The sequence below is a fragment of the Miniopterus natalensis genome, chromosome 6 (assembly GCF_054644295.1).
Source record: "Miniopterus natalensis isolate mMinNat1 chromosome 6, mMinNat1.hap1, whole genome shotgun sequence".
Classification (NCBI taxonomy): Eukaryota; Metazoa; Chordata; class Mammalia; order Chiroptera; family Miniopteridae; genus Miniopterus; species Miniopterus natalensis.
In genome coordinates, this window is record NC_142086.1 from 45,527,068 (window position 1) to 45,552,159 (window position 25,092).

The following is a 25,092-nucleotide window of genomic DNA, read 5'->3' on the forward strand; positions in this document are numbered from 1 at the left end:
ATTGTGGTTAGAAAACTTTTTTAATATCTAGTAGGGCAAGCCCAACCCATTATTCATCTTTTTTCCAAGAAAATGGTAATTACTTTCATCTATTAACTCCTCCAAATGGAAGTCTAGTTTAAAGTCCCTTTGGCACATAACAGGTACTTAGAGATGAATTCAACAGATATCTGCTATAATATTTAGCTTTTTAAATCCAATGACATGTTGATTTTATTTGACTTTTTATTTTACTTGAGTCTTCTTCAATGTCGTGCATTCCTGAGATAAACCCTATTTGCATACATGGCAAAACTTTAAATGACATATAATGATAAATTGATTTTCTTTTTACAGCTTCGTGGGACTTCAGTACCTTTAGCCGTAAGACAATTTTATGTGTGATGAATGGTAGCCATTTTTTCTTTGCCACGGAATCGCATCGCAGAGTGAACAGCTGCCTAACACAGTTTTTCTAAACTTTAAATAAGTTTGCTTTTAAAATGCTGTTTGCAGCTGGTGTCATAACAACAGTCTAGTTATTAAACTTTTAAAGTGCATGAATATTATGCAACAATCCTGTTTATGGAAGATTAATATACAAAGGAGGGAATTTGCTCTTCTACAATTATTTCAAGAATAAAGAAGAAAAATTGGACAGTGAAAAACATTAAAGAAACATTAACATCAGCCATAATCTCATCATCTCATTTTCCAGAAGTAACCACTGTGTACATGTATGTATGTGGTTTTTATACACACACACACACACACACACACACCAGTATATATAAAAACAGAATAAGGTTTTACATCCTATTTTATAATCTGTTTTCCCTACTTCACAATATACCATGAAATTTCCTATGGTATTAATTATTCTTGTACAGTGTCATATTCAATGGCTGTGTAAAGTGGATATACTATGGATTATTTTGCCATTCCCCTGTGGTTGAACATTTAGGTTTGGTGAGATTTTTCAGTAGTATAAAGCCATAATAAACATCTTTACTCTCTACCTTAACATTATTCTAGTCTGTAGCATATAAGCTGTGTTGTGAGTACACGTGCACACTCATTCATGGACAAGACAATCTCATGACTCCCTGGTCATGGCAAGGGCCCCCCCGTATTCCAAGAGCTGGAAAAGAGCCAAGAGGATCAGGTAATACGGCCTTCTGGAAGTGCTCTGCTCAGATTATTGGAGGAAATTCTAAGTATTGGAGAATTAATGAGAAAATCATTTCAGAGAGCATGGAACAGAGAATTTTAGCAGCTTGGGGCCATGTATTGTTTGGAGCAGGTGGATTTGAGGGTCTGACTCGCCTGAGTTTATATTCTTTGCCACTCTCCTGTGCCTCCACACCTAGCTCTGCAATCTCTCTAGCCTTTCTTCCTCTGTGAACTCCCCATTCACAATGGCCTGACAGCTCCAGGCCAACCAAGGAAAAGATCCACAGGGCACAGACTTCCCCTAGGCCTCCTGTTCTTTCTCTCTACAGGCAGCTGGGGCTCCTCATGGACCTCTGAAGGTGTTGGGACTACCTAATCTTAGATGATGGAGCTGCTATTGGGATGCATTTTCAGTAGGGGTACTTCTCAGAAACGCCACCTAGACCTGCACACCCTTGTCTGGAACCCAGCTCATAAGAGTGGGGGAGGGGAGAAGAGGAGCCATGGAAGAAGGAATGAGACACACAGCCCCAGGCACTAGCTCACAGATTAATGTGGGAAGGGTGCCCATGATCATAGCCTCTGGATGCAGGAGGAGGGTGCTAGGGAGCTGTTGTTTTCGGAATTTACTCCATTCGCTTACTCGTTCATTCATGCATTTGTTCGTTCATATAATCAACACTTGTTATCGAGCATCTGTGTGCCATGGCCCATGCTAAGGCTGCCAAGATGAACAGGGAAGAGGGAAGCAGTGTTATGTTAGCTTAGCATCAGCTGTGTGTCTGGTGCGTTCAAACAGATTTTCTCCTTTAATCATTACCTGTGAAGTAGGTGCTCCTATCTTCTATGAGGAAACAGAAACTCAGAGAGGTTAGGTTGTCCAAGGGCACACAGCTAATAAATGCTTTACCTGGGGCTGTATCTCAGGATGTGCCTGCCCTGGGAGAACTTGCCATCTCATGCAGAGACTGGCTTGCTGAGCAAATAGTGGCCAGGCATGCCTGGTCATGGCCGCCTGACTGGGAACACTCCAGAACCCCTTCTTATCCTGCATGAACCAGCCTTCAAGGGAATTTGTGAAATAAGTCTGCTGACCCGTTGGGCTGGCTCTAACCTTGAATAGCTCTCATGATTCCAGTAGGAGTCAGGTTGTTATTCCTCTGCTGGCAGGCATTAGAGGCCAAGGGAACCTTCAGTTTTGAAGACTTCTGGAAAGGTACTGCCAGGGCATCTACAAAACTCATTTCACATTTAACCTCAGTTCTCCTGGTCCTTAGTTACTCCATAATGAGAGAAGACAGAACCACCTCTGATTAAACTTATCCTTAGAGCATAGGATCCTGTAGACAGCCTTTGCCTCCCACCACCTGCCTGAGCTTCCTTTTATCCAAGCTAAGGAATCTAAATCACTACTCTTCTCATGTTACGTTCTCTGCCAGCCCAACCACAGTATTGGGTCCCAGCTAAACCTTGAGTGTTAGGAACTACACCATGAGTGAGGCAGATGCTGGTGACAGGATCTAGTGGTGAGAACTTGAGACAAATTACAGGGTCTCGTTTTGACTTTACCTTAGACTAGTGGTTCCTAACCATTTAGGGAGTCATCAAACCCTTTGAAAATCTGATGCAAACTAGAATTACACAGATTCTCTTCTCAGAAAAATAACACATATGGACATATATGCAATAATTTGCATGCAGTTTTGTGAGGTTCATGGTCCTCCCCAACCACACACAGTTTTGAGACAGGAATAAGAAGCCTGCTCACTTTACTGGGTGCTCCTGGGATGTCTGGCTTAATATGTTTTCTAGTGAGCAAAGTTGAGAATTACCTGGACAGCCCTTTGCAGATACCTCCCAGCTCCATGTTTTCTATAATTCTGGAGAAGGATTCTAGCTTCATGAGATATTCTGATTATCCCTGATTTCCTATGTAGCACTTGACGTTGTTATTGCTTCTTTATAAAGAAATAGCAGGCTTTACAAATCAGACTCTCCTGATCTTGGTTATTTCCTAGTTTATGCTGGCTCTTGGCTATGCTAGGTCCACAGGGGAACTTTGTTACTTATTTCTGGCAGACATTAACTCATCTCTGCAGAGGGTCTGGGTCAGGGGAAAAACTACCATGTCTTAGCTACTCTTCTCTGTTCCCCTAAACCTACTGGAGAGGCTTCAATATTTACCACTATCCTGTCCAGTCCAAGACCTTGCTGAGGATCCCATAATCTTTTGCCTCTTCTCTAATAATTGCTCTTTCACTTAGAGCTCAAGTTTTATATCCCTTTGGGATTGTCTTGTATGTATGTATATACCTCTATCATTGTGTTTCTTACATGATATTAAATTACATGTTGATGTATCTGATTTTTTCCCCTAAACAAAAAGTCCATTCAGGTTAAGAATTCTACATTTTTTATCATTGTACCCACAGTGACTGGAACTTTCTCTGACACATATAGGTGCTCAATAAATATTTACTGAACTGAATTGGACAGTGTTTAGATACCCAAGGTAATAATTGAAGGAGAGATTTTAAAATTGCTTAAAACTGTAGGAACCTTTTTATGGCCAACCCATCCACCTCAGATATAGTGAACCAGTTTATCCAGAAACCTAAACATAGTATTGGAAGACAGAGTATTACATAGTTCATGCTGTCTCATTTGCATGGCAGGTATGTGTGTGCGTATGTGTATGTATGATGTGCCCAGACCTTTCTTTCTTGGTTACTGCAATTTTTTGAAAACACCAGAAAAAGTCTTTTTATTCTTTACAGTAATCTCTCCATGTCTGTGTCCCTTCATCAATTCTTCACATTTATTTATCTCCCCGATATATCTTAATGTCCCTTTTAATCTCTGTCTTTATTTGGTTCATATATCCTGGGACAGGCTGGACAGCAGCCACTCGAAGTAGCGACTACACAACTAGCTCAGGACCAAGGACAGCAGCACGCGTGTCTTTGAAGGCAGCGAAAGTGCTTTAGTTTGCTAAAGTTGGTTCAGTAATTTGATATTTGGGTGTAGCCCTTCTCACCTGTTGGGTTGCACTTCTGTAACCCTGGTTATTACTTTGGCCCTTGTAGTGCCATGTCTGTGGTGGGCCTGTGTCCAGTCTGTGCCCGGTTTGTTGCTGTGGCATTGCTTCCGCTGATGAGCATGGGAGTGAGACTAGGGCAAGAATGGCACAGCTGTGGAATCTGAAAGCACAGAGGTGGAGCAGGGAGAGCAAGAGCTCTGGGCTGGGGCAAGAGAGACTGCTTCAGGGGTTGTCCATGAGGGTCCACTACTCTGAGCTCTGCAGTCAGCCATTGCTGCTGTTTGCATCCTACACTTGAATTTCAGGCCATGGGAAATGGGGAGAAGGGAAGAGGCATTGGGTGGTGCTGGGCCATTCCATGTTTGGATGCCTGCCAAAGACCAAAGCTGGCTTCTAAAATCAATAATTTCATCTTAAACTAAAGTCATTATGCCCCGATTAAATTAAAGTTAATTAACATTAAAATACTATTGATAGGCATACTGGGAAGAGGGCAGGGGACTGAGAGTGAGGGTCCCAAGGAACAAGACCTTTATATGTCTGAACTTCCACAGACTTATCTTCTGCCTCTGAGCACCTCTTACTCTCTCTAAATATGATATAAAAGTAAATATACAGCTCATGTTCAACAGTTGACTCATATTCATCACTGGCTGATGTTCTGTGTTACGTTGAGGACCCATCTAAGAATAATGCTCAGTGTGACAAAACAACAGTAAATCTTCCGCCATCACCACCATCTGGTCAGTTAGCACAGAATCAGTTAAAAAGTGATGGGCAGATATAATCACTTCTGAAGTGGCTATTTTCTTGTGTCTAGAGTACACTGAGTGATGTCAGCTTTTCCGGAGAGGGAGGGAGGGCCTGTGTGTATTGCTGCTGAGGTCTCAACTTGAGCTAATATTAAATCTTGTGAAGAATAAACAGAAACAGTTTGCTCATTAGCTGGGCTTAGAGAGGTGTTACCCACATGTTTAAAGTGCTAATTATTAATGATCTTTAATGGAGCTAAGTTAACAATAGTAAGTGTCACAAATTTCTGCTCTTTAAAAGTAGCCCATTAACCAGGACTTTATATCGAATATTGACTTTAGAAAGTTAATATTGAAATTGGCCTCAATTAGAGTTCACATGGGAGTGTGAGGGAAAGAGGGAGTTGGGGGTAGAAACAAGCACAGAGAGGGACCAGGGGAAGAAGAGGCACAGCAATTATTAAGCACCTTTTTTGTGGAAGGGACCGTGGCACTGCAGATGAGTGAGCGTCAGTCCTCGAGTCACTCATTAAGCACCAGCTGTCTGCAGGCCCTGGAGATGTGGACATAAGCACCCAGTCCCTGCCCTCAGGAGCTTGGAGTCTGGTGAGGGGTCCAGATACAGCAGAGGAGATGGCACAGCAGTGATGTACCTGCCATGTGACATAGAAGGAGGAACCAGCCCAACGGGGGTGGGGAAGGGCTTAGGGAAGGCTCCCTGGGGAAGGTACACAGCTCACTGTAGCTCAGGGCAGAACACAGTCACTGTGAGGAGTGACGTTCAAGGGCATGTCAGAATTGAGAGAAGACAGACATTGCTTCTCCCGAGTGTGAAGACTGTCCAGCCTGGCTGTCATCTCAAGTCCCTGGCTACTGCCTCAAGTTGCATGAGACCTTGTCAGTTTGCTTAGAAAAGCACAGTATTTAGCACTTGCCAAAGAGGAGTCCGTGTTTGTTTGTCTTCTCCTCTCCCCTTGAGCATTGAAATCGGGCTAGCTGAGACTCATGTCCTTTTCTTATAAGGCCCCTGGCCCTGTGTCAGGGCGGAGAACTCTGCTACACTGTCCTCCACGGCTGCAGCTCAGTCAAGGAAGGAGGATGCTGCCAGGGCTGCATTGACATTTGCGGTGTCAGTGGTGAGGGACCGTGTGGGAGCTGGCCTCACAGTGGGCAGATGGACCCCAGGTTGGAGAGAGGCAGGTGAATCCCCATACTGTGCTATGTGCTCTGTTGCTGACACAAAGCTGCCCAGTCTCTTTCTCTGCCAGATTTATTCCTTCCTCTTAGCATACACCTCCTGCCTCAGTGGTAGTTGTTTTAACAAGAGCTCCAAGGGACATGTTTATAGTTGCTGGAAGAGTTTTCCGACAGGCATTTTCCTCAATAGCTCATTAGTGTCTGTAAACAGGAGATATTAACCTTCATCTATGTGTGTGTGTGTGTGTGTGTGTGTGTGTGTGTGTGTGTGTGTGTGTGTGTGTGTCTCCAGCTCTTACTCTCCTGCTCTCACCCTTTTCCTCTCATTCTTGCCACCTCTCTCTCCTTCTCTTGTGTTAATATAGAAAAGGGGGAAGGAGAGAAAGGACAGAGAGAGATGAAGATCTACCCACCAGTAAGTTCCCTCCCATCTCCAGCTGGGCTGACAGTGTCTCCTCCCAAGGGCTTTGCCCATCTAGTCCCTATACAGAAGGGACCTTAAGTCTCTTTATGATTTAGTTCGGCATCACACCTTCATGGGGCCTTACATGAACTCCCTACCTGCTACTGGCCTGGCACGCTCCCAAGAGGTACCTCACAGCAAACCTTCTGACTTAGGGAGAAGATAAAGAGACAAAGCCTCAGCTCCCCCTGCCTCTATATTCCAGCATCCATCTCAGCAGGAGCCATGTGTCGCATCCTCTTCTGTCTCCTTGAAGATAGAGTAGAATGTGATGTGGAGGTTAGAGTCAGAGCCTGCGGGGTCCAGCTCTGCCTGGATTCACAGCCTTCCTCTGGGACCAGATTTCACCCAGCTCTGGCCCTTGCTTCTGGCTCTCTGAGCTTCCAATGGCACTTGCAGCCACATGTTTGCTGTCACCTTCCTATGCTATTGAGCCTGTGCTATTGAGAGATCGTGTTCAGAGTGAGATCACCTCCATGCCCTCCTTTCTGTCACCCCCTAAATGTGCTTTTCTGTTCAGCCAGTAAGCTCTCTCCATCTCTGGCATCCGGCTTGCTTGCCCCTTCCTCTCTGCCTTGGCATGTGCTGCTCCCCACCAGAGTACCATTCCATGGCCCTTCCTTTATTCAAAATCCGGTTCAAAGATTACCTCCTTGTGAGGGAGCTGCCCTGATGATTCGTCTCCAACTCACCATCCTTACTCCCTGTCTTCCTAGGGTCTGTGCATGCTCAGGTTTAGTTCAATATTCCTTGAACCCCTTTTGTGTGACAGGCACTGCGCTAGATGCTGGGGTTGAAGAGTGGGTAAGACACGGTCCTCCCCTCAAGGTGTCAGGATCATTTATTGGGGAGTAGAATGAAAACACAGAAATGCCTTTCAGGAGTGATAGAATACAAGGAACAACCAGGGTATTCTCAGCTTGACCAGAGGTCAGGGGAAGTGCACAGAGGAAATGATGGATTCGATAGAGTTTTAAGGGGTAGAATCAGCAGAACCGAGCAACTGAATCAATATTTGGGATGTAGGAGTGGAGGAGTCTAGGATGCTGCCCAGGTTTCTGTTTTGGTAACTCAGTGGATGATGGCACCAGCAATCAGGATATAGGGGATATGGGGCAGCCAGGTTGAGAGCAGGATGGGAGTGTTGTAATCTTAGAATCTTAAGGTTTTTTTAATACAGTCTGCTGTCAGGGGAAATGGGTGCTATGTATTTTATTAGGTTGGAAACTCTCAGAGGGCAGAAATTGGGTTTCCCCTCTAAGGGAGAGAATTACCTGAGATGAGCACTGTGTTCTCATTAGATGTGGAGCGCCACTCTGACAGAGGCTCCATGCTGGACACCGCAAGGACAGAGTGGGAAGAGGAGGCAGAGACCTAAGCGTTGGGAAATTTACCATCCCAGTGGTGACACAGGGCTCAGGCCCACTTGAGGCAACATTAGAATACTTACACAGTGATTTCTAAATAAGTGCAAATTAAAGAAATGTGACTGAAGACCAAAGGAAGTAAAGAGCAATCCACGGGTGCCCCGGCACCTTGCACTTACAAATGCTCAACCTTTAGTTGTTTGTTTCCTTACTTGTTGAAATCGGGATTGCTTTCTGAAGGGAGTAGGCATGGAGCACAAGGCACCCAGTGACCCTGGGGGACTCACTGTCATCCCAGAGCCACAAAATCATGGGCAGGGACTGTGTGACACCAATCCTGCTGTTGCCTCAAGGGGCCACAGAGAGGCTGGGGGCCAGAGTGAGGATTATTGGTGTTTTCCAGCATGGAGAATGGTGGCAGAACAACGTGAAAAGGAACAGGCAGCAGCAATGTAAGTACAAGGCATTTGGAGTGAGGCATCGGCAAAGGTGGGGCTTGGAGAAGTCCCATGCTGGAGATCCCAGATCCCCGGGCAATGGCAGTGCTAATCTTTGCTTCCCTAATAGATGCAGTGCATTTCAACTTTGCTAATTAACGGGAACAGCAGGCTGGTAATTCTTCCAGCAGCAGGACAGGAATGGTGTGAGACTGGCGCTGAACGCCAGTCAAGCATGCCTTTGTCCCTAAGAGAAAACAGCATTCCCATTGGGTCAGGTCCATGAGGATGCCCTCTGATTCCTCCCCCCCCCCCCCCCCTTGCAGTAACTCCAAGGGTTTAGGGGCTTTTATTTCTTTTCAGGCTTTCTTTAGAGCTAGCAAGGGCCCTACTGTTTCAACAGGCTTTTTCTTTTAGAGGGGGAAGCTGGTGTGCAGTTGGTCTGGAGTTTATAATCTGGGCTAGCAAATATACCTTATATCAGAGATCATAATTGCGGTTCAGGTCTGCCTCACAGAAGGTCTTCATCACTAGTCTCCTGGTTTGGGAACTTGGGCTACTTGCACAATTGGGGGATGTGCCTAGAACATCACAATCCCTAACCTGATTGCTGGGGATGAATGGGCTGGGAGGCCAGGGAAGAATTGTTTTATCTTCTGAAAGTACACCAAATCTCATTAGGGAATTTGTTCACGGTACTTCCTTTCAAAGCATATTGATCTGATCATCTGAGGATCTTAAAGGCTAATGAATATGAAAAAGAGATTTGAAGAGTCTCAGAACTGAGTGGTACTCTGGAGATCATCTACTCAGATCACCAGCACTTGATGTGACAGATGAGGCCATTGACCTTGTGTAAGTCACTTTAGGAAGGGTTAACAATTCATTCACTTATTTATTTTTTCATCAAATATTTACTGGCCATTTACTAGAAGTCTGCCCAGACTTGTACCTGATGGTGAAAACATGTCGTTTGATTGGTCCTGTTTGAGTAGCTTTCAATGAGCTTCCCCTTTATTATAGATTCTGACAGCTGGTTTTACAAGGGCCCTGGGGGAATTGATACGTAGGATCTTCAGCCAGTGCAAATAGATTTTCTATGTGAGGTCACCAGCTTCTGAGCTGGTGGGCTAATTAATTTAGCTCTATTTGGCTTTACCTGATACATATATTGTTGAAAAGTTATTTTTAATTCAATTTTGGCAAATGAAAAACTTAATTCAAACCACTAAGGCAGCTTTTATTTAAAAAGAGACCCTGGAGCAACTCTTTCTGTAATGTGAAATATCTTGTTATTGCTGTTGGAAATTATCATCTCCTAGTTAAGGATTTTGTAAATCTGGACACTTTAGGGTTTGTTATAGTGGGTACAGCCTGGCAGATAGCACAGCAATGCTCTGAACTAGATGGAGGAGGACTCTGGCCTGGAAAGAGAAGGTCTAGGAATCTTAGACCAGCCCGTCCCAAGATACTGACATTTACTGGAGCCCCTGATTGCACGTCCTGGAGCCTGGAGTAGAGAAGGAAGCAGTGGGCATGATGAGTGGGGTGTGCAGATGAGATTTGGAGCTCCCTCTCCTTTTCCTTAAGGTCTGGGGACTGTATGGAATTAGAGCTCTCTTGTATGTTTTAACACAGCAGGGAGGGGAGGAAGAGGAGTGGAAAAATAGGACAGGAGTTTAGGAGAGAAGAGGGTTATTCAGATTCTTGTTATACACTAAAATCTCATTAGTTTGGGGCTTTACTATTTTTGAACTTGTAAATAACCTCGAAGAAGACAGGGCTGAAGTTTAGATTTTCATATCAAATTTCTTTCTTTTTTTTTTCTTTTTAAAATACATATTGATTCCAGAGAGAGGAAGGGAGAGGGAGAGAGAGAGATAGAAACATCAGTGATGAGAGTCATTGATCGGTTGCCTCCTGCATGCCCCCCACTGGGGATAGAGACTACAACCAGGGCATGTGCCCTGACCAGGAATCGAACTGTGATCTCCTGGATCCTAGGTCTATGCTCAACCGCAGAGCCACACCCGGCCAGGCTCAATTTTTTTTCTATAGCAGCAATTTTCAGCCTTTTAAAAAATTTCATGGCACACGTAAACTGATTACTAAAATGCTGCAGCACACCAAAAAATATATTTTTTGCCCATCTGACAAAAAAATAGGTATAATTTTGATTCATTCACACCAGACAGCTGTTGTTGTGTTGTCATTTTTTTATTTGACAATCTAAGGGAAAAGAGGTCAGTGCCCCTGACTAAATAGTTAGGAACTACATGTTTTAAAAATTCTTGTGGCACAGTGGTTAAAAATCACTTGTCTATGGAAATGAATAGTTTGTCTAGTGATATAAGAGGAGAATATTTTAAAACTGATGTATAGGAAGACATTTCATATATGAAAATAAGCTATTTTGATGTAGAAGCATAATTTTACATAAACAATTCATGTATTAATTAAAGATGTTCCTTGTCTGTTCAGGTATTGCAAGGGTATTACATTCAACTTTGCTTTCCACTTGGGAATTTTTTGTGATACAACTCTTCAGCAAGCTGAAACTTGTCCTTCTTGCATGAGGGTAAAAACAAACAAACAAACCTATGTGTTTATTTGTTATTTCTGTAATAATTTGTGTTCCTAATTAGTTTCTACTAGTGAGGTTTAATAGCTTTCCTGTGTTGGAAGATGAAGTCGGAGCATAAAGATCTGTAGAAATTAAGGATAGAAAATACAAAGCAATGCTTATAATTAAAACTTTCTTTTTTATAGTGTTATTTTTTCCTTTGATTGCCTACAGTTTTCTCAAAGCGAGCCTTGCAGTGGGTTACTCAGTGCCAGGTACCATGGACCAACTTGTGAAGAGAAGCAACTGATGAAAAAAAAGAGGCTCAGTGTCTTCACTTAGTGAAAAATGAAAAGGAAGAAATAGATGAAATAGCCAGAGACACTTAGGAACTTTGTTTGGGGTTAGGGTATGATGTCTGACCGTGGCGACCGGCACTCTGGGAATATATTACTTCTCTGCTTTGGTTGAGTGTGCATCTGGCTCATTTCCCTTCTCTAGGCCAGTGATCTTGATCCTGCTTGTTGTCAAAATTCCCAGCAATTTTGGATCTCTTGAAATAGTCAAGTTAGGCTTGAGGCGGCCCTGAGTGGGACTGTCCTGCCCAGCACGTTTCTCCCTCTGTAGATTGTCACATTTGTACTGCAAGGGAGTAAGCCAAGTGCAGAAAGGCACTAGATGGGGTATCTGTGGGCTCTGGTTCTGTCTCACTGAGCTCACACAGAGTGCCTCTCTTCTGGAGTCCATCTGTGTGATGTCCCCTGTGGTGATACACAGCTGAGATCTGAGCGTGGGCTGGCTTTCCCGGAAAGTCCTTCTGGGGTACCCAGGTGAAATAATCGGGGCACAGTGGGCTGGCCTCAGGTTTGGGATGTATGTAGCAGCTGGGTCCTCCCTTCCCACGCATCTCACCCCTGGCTGGGTTGTACTTTGCCTCCTGAGGCTACTGTTTCTCCAGTCACATGATTGTATTCCATTTAGTGTGAGCCCCATGCCTTTGCCTCCAACCCCCTAACAGTAACTCAACTAGACCCCAGAAAGGACTTTTCAACAGAGAAGTGAGATGTAAGCAGAGAACGAGCTGCTGAAGAAGGGAGTGCATTTTCTCCCCAGGAGATTGGTGTCTGCTACCCCGTTTGTTGAAGACCAGTGATGGCGACTTTGAAGGGGAGGGAGAGAGAAGTGGGCAAGGGTATCACATTCAACTTTGCTTTCCACTTGGGGATTTTTTTGTGGTTTCCTTTTCCCGTTTGTAAAATGAAGACTCATAGTTGCTGTGCCACATAGAAGAAAGGCAAATAGAATTATTTGAGGCATTGTGGTCCATCTTGAAATTAGTGAACCTGTTCAGCACATATTTATTGTTTACTGTATACCAGACACTGTGCTAATACTAGAAGTACAAAAATGACTTTTAAAAAAGCCTCTGTCTTCAAGTTCATAGCAACAGGGCTATAGGTGTTGCCTCCAGGGCATGGAACTTTGTATATGTGGAGGGGGATCACTTGGACTGTCTTCTCCCTAAAAGGGACCAGGAGGGCCTCACCCTTGGTCACCCCTGTGGCCTGGCATTGTGTGGAAGTGTCTGTTGTGGACCCTCTCCTGTTCCATTGGGCCAGGCCCTAGGGCCTGAACAAGCTATAGCTTTCTGGCCCATGATGGGGTTCGGAGGTAGAAGGTGGGACCCAGGGATTCAGCCACCTGGCCTCTTTCACCCTGATTTCTTCTGTTTTTTGTCCCACAGGCTCTTTTCGGAATGATGGTTTGAAAGCTTCTGATGTCCTTCCCATCCTGAAGGAAAAAGTGGCCTTCGTTTCTGGTGAGTGTCCGTGGAACTTCCCTCTGCAATGGACCCAGAGAAGTTGTGTGTGTACGTGTGTGGCACTCACTTCTTTGTGGGTTAGTGGGAGAGAAGTGGGGGTGGAATTTCTGCCCAGAGCAGCCGCCTTCTCTCTACAGAGGGAGGCAGAAAGAGAAGGGAGAGCTCCACCTGGGTGTTCTGGAGGATATTTACAATCATAGGTGGATGTCCCCCAACCTCACATCTACCTCACCCTACCCATGCTCCCAGGCCTATTGGGCCCAGCAGGAGCCACTGAAGCCCCTCGGAGAGATGTTCCAGCTGGAGGAGTCTGTCCACATCACAATTCCCAGAGGTTTGATTTGGTTAATCTCTGAGTGGATCATGGACAGGATATTAAAAATTTCTCTGTCTCCTTCTTATTTCTCCTTCCTGGCCAAGGTAACTCAACTGAATGTATCTATTTATTTATTTTTCTGAATAATGACTTCCAAATATAGGGTGTGCCCCCAAAATGTATACACACACTTTGAATAATTATAATGGCATTGTTTATTAAAATACATTTCCTTTTCACAATTGCGCTATCAGCTGGTAAACTATGTATACATTTTTGGGGGACACCCTGTATTTATTTCTGACTTCTCTCTCTAACCCATCTTGTGCACCTGGAGCTTTTAAAGTCTAAATCAGGGGTCAGCAAACTATAGCCTGTATTTTATAAATAAAATTTTATTGGATTGCAGCCATGTGAATATGTTTAGGTAGTGTATTAGTTTCCTATTGCTGCCTGTAACAAGCTGCCATAAACTTGGTGGCTTACAACAATAGAAATTTATTCTTTCATAGTTATAGAAGGCAGAAGTCCAAATCAGTTTACTAAGCTGAAATCGGTATCAGCAGGGCTGTGCTACCTCCAGAGTTTGAGGGAAGAGTTTACTTCTTGCCTCTTCCAGCTCTGGTGACTGTCAGCATTCCTTGGCTTGTGGCTGCATCATTCCCATCTCTGCCTCCATAGTCACAATGCCTTCCGCAATTCTGCCTGTGTCACATCTCCCTCTGCTTCACAGTAAGGATACCTGTGACTACATTTAGGGCCACTCTGATAACCCAGGATAATCTTCCTATCTCAAGATTCTTAACTTAATTACATCTCCAAAGATTCTTTTTCCAAATAAGGTAACATTTACAAGTTCCAGGGATTAGGACCTGATATGTTTGGGGACCATTGTTCAGTCTACTACAAGTGTTGTCATTGGTTGTTTTGTCACTAAAAGAGAAGTGACAAAATAGTTCCAGCAGGGATAGATGGCGACAAACATAAAATATTTACTGTCTGGCCCTTTAAGAAAAAGGTTGGTGACTCCTGATGTAATTGAAGCCAAACTCTAAGGTGCACCAGTACCACTCTGGGTGCCAGTTCTAGGGCTTCCTACAGGCCTCCTGGATCAGAATCTTTGGCAGGGGCTGGGGGAGTGGCAATGTGAATAGCCAAAGATCACATTTAAAGAAACATGCTCAAGTGCTTAAGCCTTGTGGACTGAACTTTTGTTTCTGGATGATCCCGGTCATCTGCAAGGAGTGGCAGTGGAATCACAGGGAAAGGGCCAGTACTGTGCCACTGTGCAGGGTTCACTGCACAGGCAGTGCTGGCCTGCCTGATGGGCGACTGCCAAGATGGAGAGAAGGGAGGAGGGGAGGAAAACCAAGCAGGGGATGTCTCCTACTGGACCAGAGGGAAGAAGCATTAGTCTTAATGATTCAGTGTCAGGGTGGAAGGTGAGGGCAGAGTATGAGATGGGTGTATGTAAGCCTTTGTAAGGTACTGTGTGTTTTCCATGTTATTATGATTAGATATGATTAGTAATAGTAATAATAGTAATAGTAGTAGTATTTTATTGCTGTTGCTGTTAGAAGAGAGTGACCAGGAAGCTGCCTGTCCCCATTAGTGTTAGGTGCTTGTATGTCTGTTAGATAGTGAACCCCTGTCACTGAAGATGTTGAAACACAGGCTGATCCCTTGGCAGGATCACGTGGCAGTGATTTCAGTAGGAGTGGAGGCGGAGGTAAGATGATCTCCAAAGCCTCTGTAAACTTGAATCTGAGTGCTGGGTGAGCATAAGAGAATATCTTGAGTAGAAGTCACGGAGGCCACTGACAGCACTGGACCTCGGACTTCTGCTGCTGCCCATCACCTGGGCTTCCAGAACATGGCCCACAGTCCTCTGGGGAGCCCGATTAGATCTTTTCCTCTTCTTCTTTATGGTCTGAGGCTATTCAACCTGATGTCTTCCTTGTCCCCTGGGTGTCTTGCTAATCCTCCCATTCTCTCATACCTAGTGCTTCCTCTACCTGCCATGCCTTCCCCACCTTCTTCCAGCCTGAGCCTCTCTTCTCCTTTCCAAGTCAGTCCCCACTTTGCCTCCTCCAGGAGGCCTTCCTGACTTAAATGCATAGACTTTGAGCCCCATCTTGTTCCATTTCAGTTTGGTGTATATATGAACACAGACATGGTACACTTTGACATGGCGACTCTTGCTTGATTGTTCATGGTTTATTTTTTCCCTATGTGATTCAGTCGGACCTTTGGGGCAGGGCCCAGGCAGCCCTAGAGAAGAGCTTCCCAAGTATAGGGAGTTGTCCTAATGGAGCACCCAGAAGCAAGGCGCCAGGTAGACACTTCCCAGAGCAGGACCCAGGGGGCGGGGGGCGGGGTGTAGCTCATGCCCATGTTGGTCAAGCAGCCTGGGGTAAGTCTTATTCATGCACATGGGCTTAGGGAACATTGTCCTTCTGTGCCTGGGAAGTTTGCTGAAGTCACCAGGGAGATGACTACCTGCATCTAAAAAACAAAACCAAAACCAACAAATTAAAAAAGCTCCTCCTATCCTGAGCTTTTAGAAGATAAAACACAAAAATCAGACAAAATAAAGAAACCCACAATTAAGTAATGCAGCGTAGCAGTTGCATTTCTTTCTGAGAAGAAAGCACTGTAGGAAGGTGATGAGCAGAGAAACAAAACTCTGTGTTGTGCCCACCCTCCTGTGCTGGTGCCCTGGTGTGGCCAGGGTACAGGAACACTATGCTGCCATGGGAACACACATTTGAAATAACCCAGTGCAGCCCAGCAGCTTCTGTGTGTGAGCATGTGCACGTGTGTGCGGTGGATCTATGACTGTGCCTCATGGAGCCTTTGTCTTTCCCCGGGCCCTGCCCTGCTCCTTCATTCACAACCTCCCCCTTGGCCCTCTTTTCTCTCTCTGGCTTCCTTTGTGTGTTATGCCTCCCACTCACAGTACCCACTGCCCCTTTTATTCAACCTTCTTGTGCAGGGCCCCATTGCTCCCCTATTATCTTCGTGTGCACTCACACCCTCCTTTGCGCCACCTCCTGATGTCCCTCTCTGCCAGTCTTATCTCCCGCCAGCATCCTGTGGGAGATACAGCATCACTGTTCCCAGGGAAACTCTATGCTGCTGTGGCACAGTCTTTTGTACTCTAGACCTTTGTCTCTCAGAGTGTGTTGCGTGGAACAACAGTCACATGAGGTGATCCTCAAAACAGAAAAATGGGTTCTACTCTCAGATAAGTTTGGGAAATACTGCATGTTATAGCCTCCCTCTTAGAGATCTGCCATGTTCTTTGAAGCACATATCCATTGAGCACATGAGAACATTTCCCAAACTACACAACAACCTCATCCCCTTAAAAATACCATGTTATCCATTAACATCCTGCAGAACTAGTTACATGGACCAAACTTTGGTATGATTCTTTAGATGTGTTTTTCTTGTCTTCCCCTAAAACTGCCCTGACCTGCTTGCCCTAACTGGAGCCTGAATCCCCCTGAAAAATATAAGCACCATTCTCATACACCTCAATCAGGGAAGCCTTAACTCTCCCTGCTTCCAGCCTTGCCTCCTTCCCAGCCCTGACTTTCCTGCCTCTGTGGAAGGGGATCAGTGCCATCTCTAGAACACCAATCCATCTCTTCCCTCTTTACTCTTTACATTCCTATCCTATAGCTTCTATCACCAAAGCCTTGCTTGAGTAGACGTACAGCAGGTACTTGATGAGCAAGGGAATGGCGCTTCGGAATATCTGGCCACCTTCTCTATCACCTTTTCAAAACTTGGCTACTTTTGTCTCCCACCCTCTGGGGCCCATTCCCATGATGTACATTGACATTAGCAGGGGGTTCTCATTGTTCATCTCTGCTTATCTCCCTCTGTAACTTCAACACTCATATCAGTTAAGATCAAGTTCTACAGCTTTGTGGCTGCTCAGCCTCCTTGGCAACAAAGTCCTTCACCTTCCTACCATGGCCATGCACATCCAAGACCTTGACCCTTGACATGTCTGTCTGTGGCCTTAGGCTCTTACGTTTGACCCTTTCTGATAATCCCCTGTCAGTTGGGAGAATATGGGTATCAGATGCTGTTCCCTCTTCTCTGGGAACTCATATTTCAGTAGGATGTCTTCTACCCTCAGTGGGCCTGCTCCACTCACTTTAGGCCTTAGCTCTATTCTGCCTTCACTCAAGTTAGAGCCTGGCATGGACACCACAGCCAGGCCTTTCCACAGAGCCCTCACTATGCCCACCTTCCCTTAAGCCCATATTGTACCCAGTTCTCTGGGACACTCATCAACAATGACCCATTCTACCTCTCTCCCAGCACCTCAAGCCTACCTGGACCCTTGGCGGGTGATCTCATCTCTGTTTCACCTAAAGAGCTGTGCTCCCCATGCGGGCTGAACTCCTCCCTCTCCATAATTTACCTGTTTCCTCCTCCCTCGTTGAGTTCTGTGAGCTGGCCAAGGGGAAAGGGGCAGGACCCCTCCTGTTGTACCTGCTCTGAGGCCTTGTTCCATCCATTGCCCCCTCTTTCCAGCATAATGATTCTCTTCCTCTAGCTCTCTCCTCCTCTTCCTATACTCTCATAAGGGCCCCTCCTTTCTGAAAAATATCTGACTTGATCCTGCTGCCCCCTCTTGACTCCTTATCCATACTTCCTGAAGGGAGGGGATTGTACTACCTCAGGCTTTCTCTCCTCACCCCCCTCCCCTGCCATCTGGAACCTTCCCCAGCCGTGATTTTGTGAAACTTCTATCTCCAAGGACAGAACTGGCTCTGCCTCAGGGAGGATACTGCCAACAGTCCTCCAAACTCCTTAGTTAGCCTTTGCCAATCAGGCCAGCCTTGGCTCCCCTTGTTTCCATGGCTCTGCTCTCAACCTGTCCCTGGAAGGTCAGGAAGAAAGGTAACGGCTGTGTTTAAAATCACCCAAGTGAATCCTGGCCCAGTGGCTCAGCTAGTTGGAGCATTGTCTCATATACCAAAAGGTTGCGGGTTTGATTCCTGGTTAGGGCACATACTTAGGTTGTGGGTTCAATCCCCGGTCAGGGCACATACAGGGAGGCAACTAATTGATGTCTGTCTGTCTCTAAAAGTCAATTTTTAAAGAACACAAAAAAAACACTGGAGTGAAAATTTTCAGGTGAGGTCAAGGCTGGAGGGGAAGGTCAAGAGTATGGGAGAACCTCCCAGTTCTCAGGAAATCTTCCATTCAGTCCTTCTGCTTCCTTTTCTTTAGGTGGAAGGCAGTTGGGAGATGGGGACTATTTCCAAGGCAGAGGAGCCTGGGGGTGGTTATTCATACAAAGAACCAGGGTCTGTGGTGTGGAAAGCCTGGAGCTGGGGGCCCGGATTCAACTCTGCAGTGTATCTACTCAAGTCTGCCGTGATGTGGGGCTGGGGAGTGCTGAAACAGTTTTTTTCTTTTCTTAAAATCCTCACCCAAGGATATTCCTTCCATTGCTTTGCAGAGAGAGCAGAAGAGTGAAAGAGAGAGAGAAAGAGAGAGAGAGAGAGAGAAAGGGAGAGAGAAAGGGAGAGACACATCAATTGGCTGCCTCCCACTCTCGCCCCAACTGGGGCAGAGCCTGCAACGGAGGTACATGCCCTTGGCTGGAATCGAACCTGGGGCCCTTCAGTCCTTGGGCCAACACTAACCACTGAGCAAAAACTGTCTAGGGCCTGAAACAGTTTTCCTTCAAGCAGATGTCTCGGTGGCCCTCACTTTGCTTGGTCCTTTGCTCCTTGCAGCCTCCTTATTTTCTCTAGGGGTATTCTGGAGTGGGTGGGTGTTTCTTGTCCAGCCTTCCCTGTGTCTGTGTGACTTCAGGACTCCACAGTCACAGGGAAGCATTATTCATGAACTCACACTTGGGTGGGAGCCCTTGTAGGCTCTACCTTCCCTGGACGAGATCCTTTTTCCAAGGGCTAAGCTTTAAGCTTCTTGACCAGTGTTGAGATGACCATGCCAACCTTCCTCCCACTTGCATGAGATTCCCTGTGGCCCCCGCTCTGGAGGCTGTGAGAGACTGCCGGACAAGCATGCAGGATGGGGGTCTGTGGTCACAGCTCAGAGGTTTTCTTTGTGTAATAGTTAGTGCCTGTTGCTGCCTTAGCTTCGTTCCCATCTAACTCTCCTAAGAAACTTGGCCCTGCTTCCTAATTATAGCACCCATTAATGAATATATTTTTAAATCAGAGTAAATAGTGAACAGGAAGTTTGGAAAAGAGAGGAAAGAAAAAGCAATCATGTGAAATCACAGCCTTCTAATAACAGCAATGCTCATCAGTTTAGTGTACTCCTTCCAGCTTTTAAAAAAACGTGATATTTAGAAAACATTTGTAATCATAGCGTGTACAGTGAATTTGTAGGGATTAAGACCTTGAGTGCCCTTGTTTCTAATAAAGATTCATGTGCCCCTCCAGTAGGAGGGACAGGTGGCACCTCAGACAGGCAGGGAGGGGTGGGTCCTGGGCTATGTAGAAAACATTTAATGTCTCTTCTATGAATCTAAAAACCTCCCAGCATTGATACTCAGTGGATGCTTTAAGGGTTTCTCACCACAGTAGTCAGTTAATCCTGAGCATTCCACCTCACAGAGCCTGCAAAGAGAAGTGAATTGGAGGTTAAATTTCCAAAGACCATAGCACTTTCAATGGCTTGTTTTCTCAATAAGAATAGTTACACCACCTTCATTATAATTTCACATCTGTAAAGAGCTTAACTTTTCAAAGTGCTTCCCCATGTTCCATCATCTCTCCTTGCAGCCACCCTGTAATGTGGTCATTTTAATTTTCATTGCATTTTGCAGATGAGGCATCAGAGAAGTCAGAAGACTCACCCAAGGTCACACGAGTTACTGCATTCAAGTCCCATGCCCCTGTCCTAAGTGGTGACCAGGTTTTTCTGGGCAACATATTCCTGCATGTTTCATTCAGCACTCAGATGAAACTCTTTTTCTTCTGCAACATACTTTCTGGCTGTTTTTCTTACACTCACTCCTCTCCCTCCCTGCAGGGGGCCGTGATAAACGAGGTGGACCCATCCTGACCTTCCCTGCTCGCAGCAATCATGACAGAATAAGACAGGAAGACCTAAGGAAACTCGTGACCTATTTGGCCAGCGTGCCAAGGTAAGATGAAGGGGCATGGCCTCAGGGGATGGGAGAGGGGATCTGGCTGATGGAATGAGTCTCTGTCCCTGCCAGAGGCCAGGGTTGTTTCTGCCCTTGTAGTAGGTTATGATGATTCCTGGAACATCATCAGCCATTGTTCCTCTCATTCCCATCATTCCCATTGTTACTTCTGAGATTCATATGAATGGAGTGAGAGCTGGAGGTGGGATCTGTGGGCAGAGGTAAAGGTCCCAGGCTAAGAGGACTGGGACAGGGCCTGGAACCGGAGAGTCTGGCCTGGGGAGGAGGAATGGGAAGCTGCTGTTTACTTTGAGGAAATGGGAACTCTGACTGATTACACTCTGGCTTGTATATTGGATTATTTTTAAAACCTGTGGCTTGTGAATGTGTTTGTGGCTTTTGGGCTTTGAGTCGAATAACTCTACTTGTACCATTCAAGAGGCAGCCTTCAGCTCAATCAAGGTCATACATTTTCAGCAGGGGTAATAGTGCCACTAAGGGGCATTGGTCCTGAGGGAAGCAAAAAATCTTGCTCTTTTTTGCATTAAGCATAGCTCTATATACAGTATGTAAACAAATATGGTATAGTTGTAGTATTAAAATTTTGTTGTGTGGATGATTAGGGAAAAAAGTATAGGAAGTTATTTGGGGGGGGGGGGTAAGGGATGATGATAATAAAATAAAAAGGTTGAAAAACACTGACTTCTGAGTGTTTCTAGGTGGTGCTGACCATAGAAGTTGGTGGAAGGAGACATGCCAAGAACATGGTATATATATTAGTTTATGTCCTTTAAGGAGGGAGAGGACAAGTCTCTGCCTAATCAGAGAATCACAGAACGTGAGAGCCAGAAGCGCCCTAGAAGTGAGAGTTGCATGTGGAGTGTCAGTGGCAGAGCTTAGCCTGGGACTCAGTCCTCCTGACTGATGCCCAGGCTCTCTGCATCCTCGCAGAGATGAGAACTCTGTTCTCTGTATCTTTGTGGGGCTGGACCCTGGAAAGTGTTTGTTGTGGCCAATAAGAAGTGATGCCTGGGGCTTTCCAAGTCTTCATCTTGTGCCTGTGCATTTTATGGGAGAATTAGTGCGTTACAGAGAGGAGCTATATATTCAGCACTGCCTTTGCTGGGCAATCCTGGATACTTCTTGAACATGTTGATTAAGTTCTTGAAGCCGGTGTCAGGTGAGGCAAACACTATATTTGAAAGAGCTACAGGGGAGACAGGTGTAAAGGGATTGGTGGGTGGTGATGGGCAGGTGGTAAAGGGGATTTAATAGTAGTCTTCACATGCTTGGAAGGATGTTGAACAGAACTAGGAGCCCTAAAGAGCTCCAAGCAGAAGGCTGTGAACAAACAGACATCGAATAGTATCTGTATTTTCTCTTTTATATCTACTGGGGACTAGAAGAAAGACAAAAGGTTTTCAGCTCCAACAAAGAGAATTTGGATAATATTCAAAGAAGAACTTTTAAACTTTGTACATAGACTTTAAACTGAAGAATAGAATACAAGCCTCTTCTTGTACAGAAAGTATTCCCATCTGCCTTGGGGGTAAGGAGATGGGTTAAATAACCCATGATTGATCTAGGTAATTTAGCGATTTAGCCATCGAGGGGCTAAACAGTTTTAAAAGCACCTTTCCCAGGTACACTAACGGGCATAAAACCAGACATTTTTAAAGTCAATTTACAAGAAAAGTTTTCATGGGGACCCGTAATGGACTCTCGGTGCTTTTAGAGCCAGAAGAAATTGGGATCCCTGGGGATGTGAAGGGTACATTTTTTTTTTTCTTTTTGGTATGTTTATTGCATCTCTGCAGCTAATGCATGCCCATCTTTTCTTTAGAATGGAAGGTGAAAGAGTTGGAAGAACACTTTTCTTTATTCTGACTCGTTAAGCAGAGATGGGATGAAATAGATTGGAAGCAATTAAAAGGAAAAGACTTCCGCCGGGTGAAGGGGAATGAAACCCAAGAGGGGCTGAGAGGAAGGTCATGAGAAAGGAGAAACAGCACATTGTCACTGAAGGAATATACTAGATGCAGGCTCTCTTGCTTCCCAGAGCGTGGTCACAGCATCATACCCTGTGCTCCTGAGAACAGAGAAGATTCTTTACAGGTTCTGACAGGTGGGAGGCAAGAGTCCTGTTGCCGCTTTTGGTGGGAAGAATTGTTCTGGGATGCTTGCTGCCTCTCTCCTGAGGGGGCTTTGCTCACCAGGAGTGTGAGTACCTGGCAGGGTTTACCAACTAGTCATGCCCACCCCATCCCTTCCTAATTCTCCTGGCTCCAAGTTCACACATGAGGACTGTTGTAAACAAAACCTGGAGCAGAACTGTTCTAGAGACAGTGAAGCTTGGTGAGGGAAACTGAAGAACTGAGTAGGTCAGACAGTATTTGCCACTTTTCTCCTTAGCTGTGGCTTTGGGAAAGAAAGGAAACTATGAAAATGAATAGTTAGATTAGGTGGGTGATACTGATGGGAAGAAATGATGTATTCTGGGTGATGGCCCAGGAGGCTAAAAAACAGGCTCCTGTGCTAGTGGAGTGTGCTCCACAGACTGGTGTGATAATCTGTAGGCAACATTTGACATTCATTTATTCATTTATGTATTCATTCTTCATTTAACAAATATTTAGTGTTTTTATATGTCAGGCAGATTGAGGATTCATAGTGAGAAGGAAGAGATATTAGAGAAAGTTAGGGAAAACCTGGGTATTTCCCTACCCAGTACCAGACCAGGAACTATAAAGGGCAGTAAAACATATGACTGAGCTGGTCACATAGGAGATGAACTGGCCAGCAGAAGACAAGCAAATAAGGACCAGGAAGTAATGAAAGAGGATCCTGGAATCTAAGGAACCATTTATCTTGATGGCCATTTGGGGGCACCATTTTAGAGTAGATGATTAAACAGATTGTGTTTAATGAATGGGCAGAAACAGTTCCACTGTCCTCTGTGAAAGTCAGGCCATGTCTGGACCACTGAATGCAACTCTGCAGCATTGAACTCAGCCAGCCCTCTTGTAAGAACTATGACCAGTTAGAGAGTATTGTCAGGGGAGCAGCACATTGAGGGATCACAAACTGTGTCTCTGCAGTTGAAGGACTGAAGGACGTTTTCTGGAAGGAGTGAAAATGGAAGAAAAGTGAATCCTGCCTTCAGGTGTCTAGGGAGCTGCTCTAAGGAGCAGGGAATGGGCAGGGTCTCTGTTGCATGAAGGGGTAGAAGTTAGATCCAGGCTCTGAAGTGAAGGAAGAGCCTGCCCATGGGGGAGCTGTCCAGCAGTAATGCTGCTGCCTCTGGAGAAAGTAAGCTCCCTGTCACTGAGACTGGATAACCTTCTGCTAGGGATTTGTAGGAGGAATTCCTTCCTGGGGCTGGAGGCTGATCAGATCATTTCTAAGAAGCTTTCCTGCCTTGAATTATGTGATTCTGTAATATTGGAAAAAACATACACCATAAAATCTAGGACCTCAAAACAGAGTATTACTACCCCATCAACATACACTCCCTTTCTCAGGCTCCCTAACTAAGCTAAGGCCTAGAATTTCACTTCACATCCTGTCCACATCTTAAATCCTGCTTTCTAGTCCCCGTGGACCCCTAATGGGAGTTTTGGGACATCACCTGGGACCAAGGATCATCCTGGATGTGACAGTTTGGAACAGTCCTAGTTACTCTTTTGGGATCCATCTTAGCCTGAGATGAGTCCTTTGCAGCTTCCCTTTCTTGTTCCTGATAAGTTTGAACATATGCCTTCTGGTCTTCTCCAAACTTTCTATCATTTTGTGCTGAGGAATTATAGAATACCAGGGCAGGAAGATGCCTTAAAAATCTTCTAGTTCAATTTCCTAACAGCTCTTTTCACTGAATTCAACAAGTATTTATGGCTGCCTGTGAGGAACCAGTGCCTGGATAGGGATCATGGTGAGTTTTCGTGTTATCTTTTCTGACTGTCATCAATCCTACGCTTATCTAGCTTTTTTGTTTTTCTGGCCTGCTATCTGCTTGCAGTTACTTGTACATGAAAGGAGTGGAAAGGAAATACTCAGATACAAGTAGCTGATGAATATCCCTAGAAATTGAGAGACAGGATAGAAAATCTAGCCCGAGAATGAACAATTGCCCAGGCAGAGCTCACAGTGTGGGTAATCTACCCACAGTGATTCTTGGAGTTGACCATATACTTGAAATAGGAATTTCTAAGTATCTAATAAAGGAATCCTGGGTCGTTTTTAGTGCATTGAATTCCTCCTTTTCATCATCATTGTTATCCTGCTTTGTTACAATCATCTTTCTCCTGCTCCTAAGGGCACCCATTGTTAGCGACTTGATGTATCTGCCACTTACCTGCTCTTAGCAGCGTGGCTGAGATGCTAAGTGTTCCAGCAAGGAATGCAGGTGTCATGTTGGTGAGGAAAGAAGACAAGAAATTAAGATGGGATGTTCTGCAATGCCAGTCAAACCAAGGTGCCAATATTCAGAGCTTATTATTTGGTAACATTTGCTCTTCTACTGACTTCAGTCAGAGGTAGATTGGGCTTATAGCCAGCACTGTCTTTTTGCAGCATCACCAGAAAAATAGAAATAAGCAGAGAGAGAGCCAGAAAGACAGTTAAAAGATGAGGGGGTAAAAACTGCAAGGGTTTCCTCCCACTATATTCAGCATGAAAGGGCCCAAGCTATCCACACTGTCATCACTGAATGTGTTTTCTTGTAAGGGCCTGTTGAGATGTGTTGTTGGCATCCTGACCTTTGCTCTGGGATCATCCATTATGGGAGGATGCGGGGAGGAGCGATGGAAAGTCTGGAAGACAGGATCAATGAGA

General features: G+C 45.1%; 1 protein-coding gene across 6 annotated transcripts in view; it reads left to right on the forward strand.

The window, feature by feature from the left end:
* Window positions 1-25,092, forward strand: part of KALRN (kalirin RhoGEF kinase) — a 573,972-nt gene that overhangs the window by 164,481 nt on the left and 384,399 nt on the right. For all 6 annotated transcript variants that reach the window (XM_087818187.1, XM_087818188.1, XM_087818189.1 and 3 more), the window contains exons 2-3: window positions 12,716-12,790; window positions 20,145-20,259. In XM_087818187.1, coding sequence (XP_087674313.1) covers window positions 12,716-12,790; window positions 20,145-20,259 — 190 coding nt within the window. The remainder of the gene's footprint in view (window positions 1-12,715; window positions 12,791-20,144; window positions 20,260-25,092) is intronic.